Source organism: Rhinoderma darwinii, unplaced genomic scaffold (genome assembly GCF_050947455.1).
Source record: "Rhinoderma darwinii isolate aRhiDar2 unplaced genomic scaffold, aRhiDar2.hap1 Scaffold_82, whole genome shotgun sequence".
NCBI classification, from domain to species: Eukaryota; Metazoa; Chordata; class Amphibia; order Anura; family Rhinodermatidae; genus Rhinoderma; species Rhinoderma darwinii.
Window position 1 is genome coordinate 662,612 of NW_027464386.1, and position 15,160 is coordinate 677,771.

Here is a 15,160-nt window from a genome sequence, read left to right on the forward strand (position 1 = left end):
TTGCTAAGGTTGTCCTTAACCCCTTCCTGCTCCGCTCATTACTATTACAACAAGCTGAGCAAATTGTTCGTGGTCAGCTCAGTAACAGTATGGTGCAGGTAAAATCCAGCGCCATTCCCAACCCCCGACACATTTATGAGTTGTGATACCTGCTGTATCGTACAGCAGTTATCACAGCTCATACCTCGGGGATCGATAGCAGTGGTTTACGCCGATTGACCCCTTAAATGCGGCGCTCAATAGCAATCACCAAAACTTAAGGGGTTACAACGCCATCGGCGACCTTGCGACGCAATTGCGGGGTGCCAATGGTTGCTATGGTAACCGGAGAGCTAATAATAGCCACTGGGTCTGCCATCTGCAGAAGGCGGTTACATAAGTATTGTAAGATATTATAACAGCGATCGGACAGTTGGACCTTTGGGGTCCAGTGGTGGTGGTGGTGGTTACTTGTTGTTGCTGTATCTTGGACCGTTTATGGGTCAGTTTAGTGGTACTTTTTAGTCCATGTGTCCTTAGGACATGTTTATTATGTCATCACGAACTTGAGGTTTGTGTCCCATATTTTTTGTGAAGCTTTTTTCTTTAGTAGTGTATCTAGCCTTATAGGGGATGTTGTTCCCAGTAAAATATCTTTTTGTGCCACTTGGGAAATCTCTCTACTTTGTGACTTTTGCCTGATCAAACCGAGTTGTGATACATTGTTTGCACCATATAAATAACTATATATTTGATATTGTGTATTTTCTGACCACCACTGCAATCCTTTGTTTTAGATTATTTTAACTGTTTTTATGAGATTATATTATATTATCTGTATATATTGCACTAATAAAGATATTTTGTTATTGACCATGTGTCGTTTTGCTATATGGTTTTGTGGTATACATTTGTAGGTATTTGACAGGTATAATACCCTGCAACACATAAGTATTGTAGGATATTATAACAGCGATCGGACTGTTGGACCTTCAAGTCCCTAGTGAGACGAAAAAAAAAAGTACAAATTTTTTTTAGACAAAAATAAAAAAGTAAGAATTTAAAGTAAGAAATTTAAAACTCACCCTTTTTCCATTATCAAGAACTTAATTATTAGAAAAAATAAATAAACTATACGAATTGGCATCGCCGCATCCGTAATGGTCTGAACTATAAAAATATTATGTAATTTATCCAATGCAGTGAACGCCATAAAAAGAAATAATAAAAAACGATACCAGAATTGCTATGTTTTTGGTCATCAAAATTTTTTTTTATAAAAAGTGATCAAAAAGTTGCATGTATCCAAAAATGGTACAAATAAAAAGAAATATAGCTCGAATTGCAAAAAACAAGCCCTCATACAGCTCTATCGACCAAAAAATAAATAAAAAATGTATGGTTCTCAGAATGTGGCAACAGAAAAAGTACATTCTTTTTACAAAATAAATGTTATTGTGCAAATAGTTGTAAAACATAAAAGAGCAATATAAATTTGGTATCGCCAGAATCGTACTGACCCGCAGAATAAAGTAAATATGTCAATTATAGTGCACGGTGAACGCTGTAAAAAAAAGAATAAAAAACAATAGCAAAATTGCTGTTTTATGGTCACCACGCTTCTCAAAAAATAGAATAAAAAGTGATCAAAAAGTTGCATGTATCCAAAAATGGTACCGGTAAAAACTACAGATTGTCCCGCAAAAAATAAGCCCTCACACTGCTCTGTCACAAAAAAGAAGTTATGGCTCTCAGAATATGGCGACACAAAATGTGCAGAGTGCGATCCAAAAGGGGGATAAGATCGGGCACCATTTATCAGTGTGACACAGGCCACAGAACTGCGGATTATTATTTATTTACCACATTAATATATCCTCTTATTATATACTGATGTACTCCGCACAGCTTACATATGCCCCCAGATTCTAAACTGAAATACCAGCAAAACCCCAAACAGAAAAATTACTGAGCAAAATCTGTGCTTCATAAACCAAATGGCGCTCCCGCCATTCTGAACCCTTCAGTGTGTCCAAACAGCAGATCCACATCCACATATATGGCATTGCCATACCTGGGAGAAACGGCTTAACAGTTTATGATGTATTTGTCTTCAGGGGCAAAAGCTGGGTATAACATATTGTGCACTAAAATGGCATATCAGCGAAAAATCCACTGCACATTTTTCTAGTAAAAACAGTAGTATTGGGTCATACTCACTGCACCCCTTAATAAATGCCTTGAGGGGTATATTTTAAAAAATGGGGTCACTTCTTGGAAGTTTGTTTTACTATTTGACCTCAGAGCCCTGCAATTGGGGGCAAACTATGGAAAAATCACTAACATAGACCTCAAATGTGCATGGGGCTCTTTCACTCCTATCATCTAACACCAATCCAGCAAAATCTGTGCTCCTACAGCCAAATGGCGCTCCTTCTCTTCAGAGCCCTGCCGTGTGCCCAAACAGCTGTTTAGGGCCACATATGGGATATTGCTGTACTCAGGAGAAATTTAGTAAAAAATTGTGTGGTGTTTTTTTCTCCAATTACCCCTTGTAAAAATAAAACATTTAGAGCTAAAACAGCAATGTTTCGGGAAAAATTTAATTTGTAATTTTCACTGCCTAATTCTAATAAAATCTATGAAACAGCATTGGGGGTCAAAATATTCACTACCACCCTACAGCTGCATGCCAAACGGGGCACCTGCCATTCTGAGCCCTGCCGTATGCCCAAATAGCAGTTTATGACAACATATGGGGTATTATGCTACTTGAGAGAACTTGATTTACAAATGTTGGTGTTCTTTTTCTCTTTCATTCTTTGTGAAAATGAAAAATTTTTAGATTTTAATTTCTATGACCTAATTTCAATAAATTCAGCAAAACAACTGTGGGGTTAAAATGCTCACTATACCGTTAGATGAATTACTTGGGAGTGTAGATCCGAAATGGTGTCTTTTTGGGGATGTTTCCTATGTTTTGGCACCACAAGACCTCTTCAAACATGACATAGTGCCTAAAATATATTCTAATAAAAAGGAGGCCCCAAAATCTAGTAGGTGCTCCTTTGCTTCAATAGATATTGAGTTAAGTTTCTCTGGTAAAACCTTCTGAGTTACAGAAAAAAAAATTGATTATAATGGAATTTCTTTAAAAAAGATATATATATTTGTCAATTTCACCTCCAAAATGTTAACTAGTAACTATTTTGTTTTGTATTACTATCTGTCTTAGAAGCAGATACACTCAAATTTAGAAAAATCTAAATTTTTCAAAAATTTCTCTAAATGTAGGTGTTTTTTACAAATAAACACTAAAGGTATTGACCAAATTTTACCACTAACATAAAGTACAATGTGTCACGAGAAAAAATTCTCAGAATCGCTGGGATAAAGAATAGCATTCAAAAGTTATTACCAGATAAAGAGACACAGGTCAGATTTGAAAAATGGTGTCTGAGCCTTAAGGCTCAAACTAGGCGGCGTCTTTAAGGGGTTAAAGTGGTTTTACATCTCATAAAGTGGGGGAATACAATTAGGATATGCCATCACTTTCTGATCGTGGAGTTCTGACTGCCATGACTACTTGATGTTTAGTAAAGCCAATCCCTGTCTTTACAGTTTACCAAATGGGCCATCAATGGTCTAAGAAATGATCCAGATGAAGAGACTATGAAGAAATTCTTCGGTTCTCTTGACTATAAATGCAGCAGAGATTGTGGTATCCATATAATGCAGCCATTTTTAATGAATACATATGGTTGTTGGCCTTCTACCCTCTCTGGTAGGCCTATGATATATAGAATTTACGCTGCATTCTTTCACATCAGGTACGACCGTCTTGTCTCAGGATGTCTCGATCGATTCTTACCCCCTCTATTACCTTTCTAGGACATGGTTCATGAGGTAATGGCTGCCCACAGCTGTTCTGATACCTATTACAAGCTGGTAGGGGAATTGTGAAGCAGTATGTATTCAGGATTGTAAGGAGTAAGAGGGCTGAGCACAGGAGATGCAGCATGTAGCGTGTTCTTACTGGTGCACAGTCACATCCTCTAATGGGGGTTTTTATTAAAATTCAAAATTAAAATGATGTATTTTCAGATAATATAAATTATTTCCCCCATGTCACACAGACAGAAATGATAATTTATCCCTTATAAAGAATTCATCAGAGTACGTACCCATTAAAAACTACAATTTCATTTATTTTCAATAAAAAAATTCTCTATACAGTAAAGCAATTGATGAAAATACCCGGAAAAAATTAGCGCTCACAGATCACACTAAACTTTTCTAGAGGTACAAATCATACAATATCATCAAATTCATATTCCCAATACAAGTTATAATAACCTGAATAAGATTATCACTATCTCCCTGCTGTGTGCACTGATGTTCTCTAAAAAGAGTCCCATATTAGTTTGCAGGTTAAGAGAAGTATAAATCAATAGGTAACATACCCCAGGTGGATCTGCAGCGCTACCCCAACGTACGTTACGCTTCAGCTTCGTCAGGAGAGTGAAATGATAATTTATCAGATGTTCAGCAGCTGCAGATCCTTACAGATTGTAATAACTATACACACACTAAACCGACTGTGAGAGATGAACATTACAAGTTCTATGCACCACCAGTGACCCATATGCCCGACTTTTATCATATATTATGGGATTTAATTCTATTCCTGAGCTGTAATCTTGGCAGTGCTGGGTAAGAGTCTGACCACAGACAAACATTATGAATATAGAAATTGCATTAAAAATGTACATAAAAATCAAACAATAAAATGAATGGTGAAGCCATACTGATATATGTAAATGATAAGTGTGGTCATAAAAGCAGCTCACACCGGGTATATCTATTGTGATGTCACTACTATAAAAAATTATAGTAAATCCATATTGAAATATGCAAATTATTGGTGTGGTCATAAAAGCAGCTCACACCGGGTATAGCTATTGTGATGTCACAGAGCGTAGGTATATACTATGGTGCTGGCCACAGATCTGTCACTCATCAGTTGGATGTGACCGGTAAGTTCTCTACCAATACTACATCTGTACTTCTCGCTAATCAATTTGTTTTATTAGGAACATTGAATTATTCAATTTCTAGAAGATATTGTGTGATAGTGGTAGTAATATGGTATTAGTATTAGTGTGCAATTAAATTGCTCAAGTATCTTAGATGTGCAGGGTAAATGCACAAAATTTGAGCTCCCTTATTATCATTATGTATACCACTTGTAAAGGAGAAATTTCAATATGGTCATATTCGAGGACTGTATATTAGGGGACTATATTTCCTTATATTAGTGTAGGTTCACCAGAAAAAATTATAAACAATTTAATTAAATTCTGAAATTTGATCAATTGATATAAAAATTATTTGGTGGGGAATTGATACTGGTCTGGGGATATTTGTCATGGTTTGGGCTAACATCCATGGCTTTGTAACGGGAAGTACAACAAGCTTATGATGGTGTAAAGGGTCAGCTGTCCACATCCTTTTGGCCACATAGTGTACCTTGGGTTTATGTATTGTGATGTCACTACTATTAAAAATAATGATAAATCCATATTGAAATATGCAAATTACGGGTGTGGTCATAAAAGCAACTGACCCCGGGTACAGCTATTGTGATGTCACAGAGCATGGGTATATACTATGGTGCTGGCCACAGATCTATCACTCATCAGTTGGATGTGACCGGTAAGTACTCAATCAGCGCTACGTCTCTAGATGAGTCTCATCTATCAGTTTCTTTATGAATATTTTATTCTTAGGTATAATTCTGCTGTGTCTGCCATTTAAAGTTTAGTTTATATTTGGAATACTTATACTAATTTACTAAGAAGTTACTAAATGGCAATATGGCGGCCTGTGACTTCTGCTCCATAGACAGAATGCAGCTTGCAGACAAAAATTGGCATCTGTATTCTGCTGGTAAATTGATAAAGCAACCACAAAGAAAGGGAATGTGAATGTCCCGCAGCCCTGAGAACTTATTATTATTTTATAATAGGAGTAATTCTCATAATAAATATTTACTAGGGAATTACTAATCATGCATTTTAGGTTCTCTACTTATGTAAATACACTATTATTATTAATAATTACTAGTATAAAAATATTAGGGAAGTGATTTAATACTAATCCTCAATAGCAATTGTCATTTTTAATTAATTAATTCATTCATTCATTAATATATATATAATGTAATATTGTCTATAACAAATTACAGAGGTTCTAAATTATGGTTAGTATCTCATATAATAATTACATAAACCCCGGAAATGTCATACTGTGTCAATTCAACAACCAATACATTGTTCCAACATCCAGACCCCAAGCAATGTCATTCACAGGTGGTCCAAGAACCCAAGACCCCAAGCAATGTGATCTTCAAACACTTCTGATTGACCAGATCCTGTACTTGGAATGCCGCTTTTATAACTAATTTCTCCAGCTGGTTCCCTCAGAGTTTTTTCGCTAACTATTTCTTTCTCTGGTCATTCTAGATCTTGCTGTTGGATTGACACTGTGTTACTTACTGTGTTGCTTTTACGGTCAGCGATTTGTCCTATTTTCAGAGAACTAGAGGCGATTAGTTAAATTCAATCTTTACTGCCTCCTGGTTTTCTACCACGGACATTGGTACAGTTTTGCACCCGGGGCATTAAACAACCATGCCCTTTTGGAGAAAAACAAAAAAATATCATGTCTCTCAGATTCCTGATAAAGGAAATCTGATGAAAGAGATACCAACTATGGAGGAGCCTAACATCTCGCTCCAGACGTTTTCTATCATCAAAGACATACCAGCTGAAAAATCCAGCGATCCAAGTCACAGCAAACCTTGTGACATTGGCTCAAAGAACACCAAGAAGAGCGCAATCAGGAGCTTGGGCAGCAGCGCTGTGATTGGCGCTAAAGAACTGGATCGCTGTTTCCCAAATAGACGGCTGAGATTATACGTTGCCACCTGGAATATGGAGGGGAAGGTGAGAAGTAATGTACAATATCTATTGTGACCCATCAGTGTGTCTGATCTACAGTTGGATAAATTGGGTCAGTAACCATGTGTCTTTAGTTTGCAGTTGGATATCACATAGACATATTATATCCTACCCTAGGCCCAAATTTGCTAAACATTTGGGCCAATCACTGTTGCTGCACACACTGCAAACTGTCAAACTAATAATCTATGTCTTTGGAATGGCAATACCTCCGATCCTAAGACTGCAGCCCTGGCCATCGTCTATAAAGACTAAAATCCAAATCGATCAGATAGAATTTTTTGTAGGCGATATAGAAGATGTCAGTTTGGTTGGTGCTCTGTGTATACATTATTAATATCTTCATATTTTGAGCAGGAGTTCCCACAAAATCTAGAGGATCTGCTGTTGCCATCAGATGACACCAAAGACATTTATGTAATTGGCGTTCAGGAAGGATGTCCAAACAGGTAAGTCTTCTCAGGTTGTCTTACAACAGTCTATGTCTGCAGATGGACTACAGGTCGGCTGATTGAAATTCTCTCTCGACCTTCTACTTAGTATAGGATCGCTCCTTAATTTTCCTATTTTACCCCAAAGGTTATAAAATTGATTGTTTAATAGATGAGTTGAGTATTTTAATCTGGTGTCATTTATTAATATGTAAACTTGAAATTGTTTCTTCTTGTAGACGGGAATGGGAGATAAAATTACAAGAGACCCTTGGTCCGCACTACGTGCTATACCACTCATCCGGGCTCGGAGTCTTGTATCTCACCATCTTTATTCGACGGGAGCTGATCTGGTTCTGCTCAGGTAAGATTGACTTTCTTACATCTACATAATAAGTCCTAACTGAAGTCATTAGTTGGAACTTCTTATTTAGTCATTAGAACTAGATGTCTGAGAACCCAACTCTCAGATTCTTCACTGTGGAGTATTGGAGATCTGAGAGTTTACTCCACAGTTACAAAGTGTGGAATGATGTTGTAGTAATATTTCCAGCGTTTAATAGGAAAATATCTGTATCATTGTTGCATGTTGTACTATTACCACTGACCCTTCTCCTTGTGTTTCTTATACAGAGGTAGAGCACACCCATGTAACAACCAGGCTATTCCACCATGTAAAAACTAAAGGAGCCTTGGGTGTTGCCTTCACTGTCTTTGGGACATCATTCCTGTTTATTAATTCCCATATGAGATGTAAGTATGTCTGTTATTAATATATGACTATGTACAGTTTTACTGTGTATAAAAGTGCTGCTGTTTCATAAAAAACTATAATATATGAGATGATATGAAAAGATCTGTACTATTAATGTTTTGGTGCAAAATTAAAGGTTCTTCCTTATTTGGTCAAACTTCTTCTAATCCATCAAACTTATTCTTTGTAATGAGAGACAAGTAATAGTGGAAGGATTAACGGCCTAATGTCCTTTACAGACTATTAGGCTGGGTTCATACGACCTATTTTCAGACGTATTGGAGGCGTTTTACGCCTCAAAATACGTCTGAAAAAAAAGCCTTGAATACGTCGGCAAACATCTGCCCATTCATTTCAATGGGTTTGCCGATGTACTGTGCCGACGACCTGTAATTTTAAAATTTAAAATTTTAAAATAACAGCCTCGTCAAAGAAGTGCAGGACACTTCTTGGGACGTAATTGGAGCCGTTTTTCATTGAATCCAATGAAGAACAGCTCCAAATTACGTCCGTAATTGACGCCTCACAAAATGCGAGTACGAGCAATTACGTCTGAAATGCAGGAGCTGTTTTCTCCTGAAAACAGCTCCGTCATTTCAGTTGTAACTGACGGTATCGTGTGCACATACCCTAATAGAAATACTTTATCCTCTGTCAAGAAAATGATTGTGTCTTAGATTTACAGTAACAGAAATATCAGTGCGTCTGGTGTACAGAGTGCGGACCCACATCATGGAACTCCACCAGTCTCATCTTCTAAAATGTCAATAGAAATCCTATTAAAATAAATACTAAATTAATTGTTGAGGGAACATTCAGACTACACAGCCCAAGAAGTAGATATGATACCTAGATAATATATGATAAAGAAACCTATTGTCAGAGAAAACTTAAATATGGTGGTTGTCCTAAATTCCAGGGGGTTATATTTACTGATATGTATATTTTTGGTTGGCAGTTGGGGCAGTCTACAAGAGGATCCAGGACTATAAAACCATCACTGAGGGTCTCCGTCTGCCTCAAATTATTCCGGAAAGAATAAACTCCAATGCCTGTGAGTATTACTTATGTGGTTGAACCTATCGATTCCTTTATCTATTTATCTCCATTGAGTCTATTGCAGTCACGTGGTCTAATTGTGTCCTGTGTTTTTTTCATTCTACAGTGGACGTCACCAGGCGATTTGATCGGGTTTTTTGGTTTGGGGACCTCAATTTTCAACTAAAAGAGGACAGAAAAAACGTGGAATCTCTTCTGAAAAACATTAAAGGAAGAGATATGTCCAGTCTCCTCAAACACGACCATCTGAATGAAGCCAAGAACAACGGTACAGTTACTAGTAGACAGATCTCTATCACTCCTCAGCCATTACCACATACACCTCAACAGATCAATACAAATCACTGTCATGATGGTGGATATGTTCACCACATTCCTATATAGTCCTACATCTCTTGCACATGTTTTTAATACTGACATGTTTTTTTTTCTTTTAACTTAAGGGTCCATATTTGTAGGGTTTAAGGAGCACACCATTGAATTCCTTCCTACATACAAGTTCGACATTGGCACAGACACCTACGATACATCAGAAAAGCAGAGAATTCCATCATATACGGTAAGATATCTTATTTCCAGGTCTACAGAGCTAAAGAAACAATAGATGTCATGGATAGATTTTCAAACCTTAAATGCAAGAAAGTCTCAAAATTTATATTACTTAAATAAAATAGGCCGAAATGTTCAGTCTATGATGCTATGAGGTTTATAAATAAATGATAATATGATTGCACTGATGATATTTGTTATTTTCATGACCTCTACAGGACAGGGTGTTGTTTAAGAGCCAATACGAGGGAGATGTGCGAGTCCTGAGATACGACTCATGCCCTGTTTTGAAGACCTCAGACCACCGACCCGTTTTTGGCATCTTTGAAGTAAAGCTCAGACCTGGTTCAGATAAGTAAGTCATGTCCATGTTGTTGGTAAGATCCTTTCAGTAGCCGCCATTACTACATGGGCCTTATAGCAGAGCTCACACTTTGGGGCAGGTGGCTGTATACCTGGGTGACAGTACTGGAGTAATATAGGATGTGAAACTAAACAATTATTGTGTGGTTACCCGCTAACATTATCATATGTCTTACATCAGTATATTTCTCATTCCAGCATCCCATTGGCTGGTGGACGCTTTGACCGCAAGATCTATTTGAAGGGCATTAGGAGGTTAGGACAAAAAAAGTAGCTGCGTCTGTTCATGTCCTGACAGCACATAAGGTGAGAGCATTGTACTTGTCTAGTATGTTTGCTGTGAGAATGTTCTTCCATCTCTTAAGTCTTCCTCTGAATCTGTCATTTAATTTATCAACCAACATAAAGAAATTGTAAATAAGTCATTCTATCTTCTAGTTACATTTTCTTGTTTTCAGATATTTTTTTAATTTCTAAATGAAGGTTGTGGGTTTTAGAGGAAAACTGTAAGCATGTTTATAGTATAACAGATTGGTAGGAATTTATTAAGACTGATGTTTCTTAAACCGGTCTTAATATAAAAAAAACGTAAACAAAATGTGCCTAATTTATGAAAACGCCCACACCTTAATAACTAATAATACATGTTATTATGATAAATGTGTCGGCCGCTGATGGCTCTGCTCCTCCAGCTACTCTCTGTCCACTTTTTAGAAAAGTGCCGTAAGCGCAGAAACTACACAGATCACAATTTTTACCGCAAATTGTGACTTTTGTTCCGTTTATAACTTTTCTACGTAAAAAAAACTGGCATAGAAAAGTTAAAAAATGTCCCCATTTGAAGTGTCTTAAAGAATCCTGCCACTAGGATGGATGGATAAACTGTATTTTATGGTGCATTAGCTTCTAAGCAAACATGATAGATACAAGGAACATTGTTATGGATGATAGACATTACTTGGCATCTTGCAGGACTCCTAAGGAACATTTACCATCTCAGGTGCATAAAACAATGATTCCACCTTTGTGAACATCAGAAAGTTCCTGTAACATCCTGAACAGCGCAGCTTTAGATCAAACCCACCGCTTGGATCAACCATCTTCAAGGTTTGTAGTGTAACCCCCAGGATCTAATAGGAAAATCCGCAATAAAACATCTTCTATATTTTGTGCCTGCTAAGAAACACACATTAGTAGAGCATTAATAGCAAATATTTCTCTTGCAGCATAAACATCAATTCCGCGTTATATCTGGCGAGAACAGCGCTCCCTGTCACCGGAGGAGCCGCCATCGTTGCTGATAGAAAGAAAGGTAAGTTCCTCTAGATATGTCCTCTCTATATTTGTTAAGCAGCCTGAATAATGAATATTTAATAGGGTTGTGGGCTTCTCCCCCAGAGCAAGTCAGCAGATATCAACAGAACATCAACATAAATGCCAATAACAACCAAGGGCAGAACCCGCCATCTTACAAGTATCCCAATGGCGAGACTTAAAATTGTCTACATCTGTCACGGAAGAGACATCAGTGTGGTTACCGGGGCATCAATGTCACCCAGAAGACCAGGCCCAGAACAGGAGAACATGTCATCTCTTCCTGTGTCTCTGGAATACAGATTTACCACCCCTTACTGACATTACAGTATATACTGGGACATATTCCATTGTTTTTGCTGGATCTTGTATTACCATCATCTTTACCATCTTATATTTTGATCAACAAAAACCATAAATAAATCTTTAACATCAATCCATAAGTGTGACTGGTATTTATTAGTGTGTTCAGTGCCCGGCTGCAACTTACCACGGAGTATACAATTCACTTAACCGACTCTTCACAGCGCTATTTGTGTGACATCGCGTTTAATCCAGTGGTAGGCGACAGGACATTGTAAAATATGTACACAATAGAGAGAGTATGGAACGTGCCGCCATATGTACTGGATTAGATCATATGTTGGAAAAAAAGTGACAGGAGATGTAAAACAGTGATATATTTGATAGTTGTTTAACCCCTTAACGCTCAGCGACGTAATATTCCGTTGTGCTGACCATCCCATCCCGTTCGCGCTCAGCGACGGAATATTAAGTCGCGGGAGTAACGGCCATTTCGGCCGTCTTCCCGACACATGCAGGAGCTGTGACAGCTGCTGTCTCGTACAGCAGTTGCCGCAGCTCCTACAGCAGGGACCGATCGCTGTGTCAACGCTGATTAACCCCTTAAAAGCCGCGTTCAATACTGAACGTGGCTTTTTAGGGGTTAAGCTACCATCGCAGGCCTGCTACACGATAGCGGCCGGCGATGGTGACTATGGCTACCGGACTCCTAACAATGGCGTACGGCTATGCCATCGACGGAAGCCTAGTGGGTCCTGTCAGTGAGTAGCTGACTGCTCTAATACACTGCACTACGCATTTACTAAATAAAAGTTTTAAAAGTAATAAAAGTAAAAATCCCCCTTTTTCCCTTATCAGTCCTTTATTATTAATAAAAAGATATAAACAAACAAATAAACTATACATAATTGGTATCGCCGCGTCCGTAACGGCCTGAACTACAAAAATATTTTGTTATTTATCCCGCGCGGTGAACGCCGTAAAATAAAATAATAATAAACCGTACCAGAATCACAATTGTTTGGTCACTTCACCTCCCAAAAAATGGAATAAAAAGAGATCAAAAAGTCGCATGTACCTAAAAATGGTCCTGATCGAAACTACAGTTCGTTACGCAAAAAATAAGTCCTCGCACGGCTTTATTGATGGAAAAATAAAAACGTTCTGGCTCTTAGAATAAGGTAACACAAAAAGTGAATGATTTTTTACAAAACATATTTTATTGTGCAAACGCCATAAGACATAAAAAAAAACTATAAACATCTGGTATCGCCGTAATCGTATCGCCCCGCAGAATAAAGTGAATATGTCATTTATAGCGCACGGTAAACGCTGTAAAGAAAATAGAATAAAAAATCAATAGTTAAATTGCTGTTTTTTAGTCACCACGCCAACTAAAAATAGAATAAAAACTGATCAAAAAGCCGCATGCACCCCAAGAAAACTACAATGGATTCCTCAAGGGGTCTAGTTTCCAAATTGGGGTCACTTTTGGGGTGTTTCCACTGTTTTGGCACTATAAGACCTCTTCAAACCGGATATAGTGCCTAATAAAAAGGAGGCCTCAAAATCCACTAGGTGCTCCTTTGCTTCGGAGGCCGGTGCTTCAGTCCATTACCGCATTAGGGCCACTTGTGGGATATTTGTCAAAACTGCAGTATCTGGGCAATAAGTATTAAGTTGCGTTTCTCTGGTAAAACCTTTTCTGTTATAAAAAAAAATGGTATAAAAAGGATTTTCTGACAAAATAAAATAAAAATGCAAATTTCACCTCTACTTTGCTCTAAATTCCCGTGAAACACCTAAAGGGTTCATAAACTTTCTAAATGCTGTTGTGAATAGTTTGAGGGGTCTAGTTTCTGAAATGGGGTGTTTGATAGGGGTTTCTAATATATGGGCCCCTCAAAGCAACTTCAGAACTGAACTGGAACCTAATAAAATAAATAAATGAGGCAATACTTCGCTTCTTACATTATACTGATAATGAGCCGTGCCCACCCTGAGATGACCCCAGTTTTGACCGTTTGTATAAACGGAGACCCCTAATAGACCGTTTCAGTGCCCGGTTTTCCCAAGCATACACCCCCGAGAATTGTATTTCTATTGATGTGTCCTTGGTACATTTTAAAGGGAAGCTTCAATTCCGCCAGTACCTGCCGGGTAAGAGGGCAAGGTATGGCGTGAAGATGTATAAGCTGTGCGAGAGTGCATCAGGGTATACGTACAAATTTAGGATATATGAAGGGAAGGACACCAGTATTCAGCCCCCAGAATTCCCCCCCCCTTTTTAATGCAAACATTTTTGGGATTTGGTGCACCCACTGCTGGACCAGGGTTACCAACTCTACCTGGATAATTTTTATACCAGCATCCCACTCTACAAGTGCCTCGCTTCCAGAAGTACTGCGGCATGCGGCACTGCTAGAAGAAATCTGAGAGGCCTCCCTAAGACTCTGCTTGGCAAACACCCAGAAGGGGTGAGAGCAAGGCACAATCCAGCAGCAACATATTGTGTGTCAAGTACAAGACAAGAGAGATATCCTTGTATTGACAACAATACATGCCCACACCAGTACCCATGTACCTGTACGAGGTACCAGTACAGAGACCCCCAAACCAGACTGCATCCTGGACTACAATAGGTACATGGGAGGGGTGGACTTGTCAGATCAAGCCCTGAAGCCCTACAGCGCCATGCGGTGTGGTATGAGAACCTGGCCGTGCACATCATACAGATGGCATTATACAATGCGTACGTGCTACGTCGATGTACAGGCCAGAGGGGAACTTTCCTGGAATTTCAAGAGGTGGTTATCAAGAAACAAATTTTTAGGGACCGGGAAGGGGGGGGGGTTTTCCAGTACTTCTGCAAGCGAGGCCACACGCATCGTACAAGGGCAACACTTTCCAGGAGAAGTTCCCCAAACTGGCAAGAAGGGAAAAAGTCAAAAGAGGTGCAAAGTCTTCTATAAGAGGGGGGTAAGGGAGAACACAATATATTAATGTGACACGTTTCCTGAAAAACTAAGGCTCTGTATGAAAGAGTGTTTTAAAATGTATCAAACATCCCTTGATTTTTAATCTACCCCAGTTTTACTTACCCTGATGCACTCCGCACAGCTTATCCCCCTCATCTTTCCCTTCTGAGCCCTGCTGTGTGCCCAGGCAGCAGATAACAGCCACATGTCGGGTATTGCCAGACCCGTGAGAACTCACATTACAGTTTATGGGGTGTATGTCTCCGGTCAAAATGCTCACTACACCTCTAGATGAATGCCTTAAGGGGTGTAGTTTTAAAACGGGGTCATTTCTCGGGGGTTTCAACTGTACTGGTACCTCAGGGGCTTCTGCATACATGACTTCGCACCAGAAAATCCCCAGTAGGC

At 38.6% G+C, this 15,160-nt stretch overlaps 1 protein-coding gene across 2 annotated transcripts; it reads left to right on the forward strand.

Moving 5' to 3' along the window:
• The first annotated feature begins 6,376 nt into the window (after positions 1-6,376).
• On the forward strand, positions 6,377-11,907 carry LOC142731531 (phosphatidylinositol polyphosphate 5-phosphatase type IV-like). 2 transcript variants are annotated; one of them, XM_075849437.1, is made up of 12 exons: positions 6,377-6,986; positions 7,359-7,450; positions 7,672-7,796; positions 8,066-8,185; positions 9,145-9,240; positions 9,352-9,513; positions 9,689-9,804; positions 10,013-10,149; positions 10,356-10,463; positions 11,130-11,264; positions 11,384-11,469; positions 11,556-11,907. In XM_075849437.1, the coding sequence occupies exons 1-9, from the start codon at positions 6,672-6,674 to the stop codon at positions 10,429-10,431; spliced, it is 1,239 nt and encodes a 412-aa protein (XP_075705552.1). In that variant the 5' UTR covers positions 6,377-6,671; the 3' UTR covers positions 10,432-10,463; positions 11,130-11,264; positions 11,384-11,469; positions 11,556-11,907. The 2 variants fall into 2 exon arrangements, with proteins under 2 accessions (XP_075705552.1, XP_075705553.1); XM_075849438.1 differs by lacking the exon at positions 11,130-11,264.
• The last annotated feature ends 3,253 nt before the right edge of the window (positions 11,908-15,160 follow it).

Coding starts and splice junctions, on each gene's coding strand:
- LOC142731531 (XM_075849437.1), top strand. CDS start 6,672: ATGCCCTTTTGGAGAAAAACAAAAAAATATCATGTCTCTCAGATTCCT. Junction 7,451..7,671: donor CAGGAAGGATGTCCAAACAG/GTAAGTCTTCTC, acceptor TTCTTCTTGTAG/ACGGGAATGGGAGATAAAAT. Junction 9,514..9,688: donor GAATGAAGCCAAGAACAACG/GTACAGTTACTA, acceptor TTTTAACTTAAG/GGTCCATATTTGTAGGGTTT.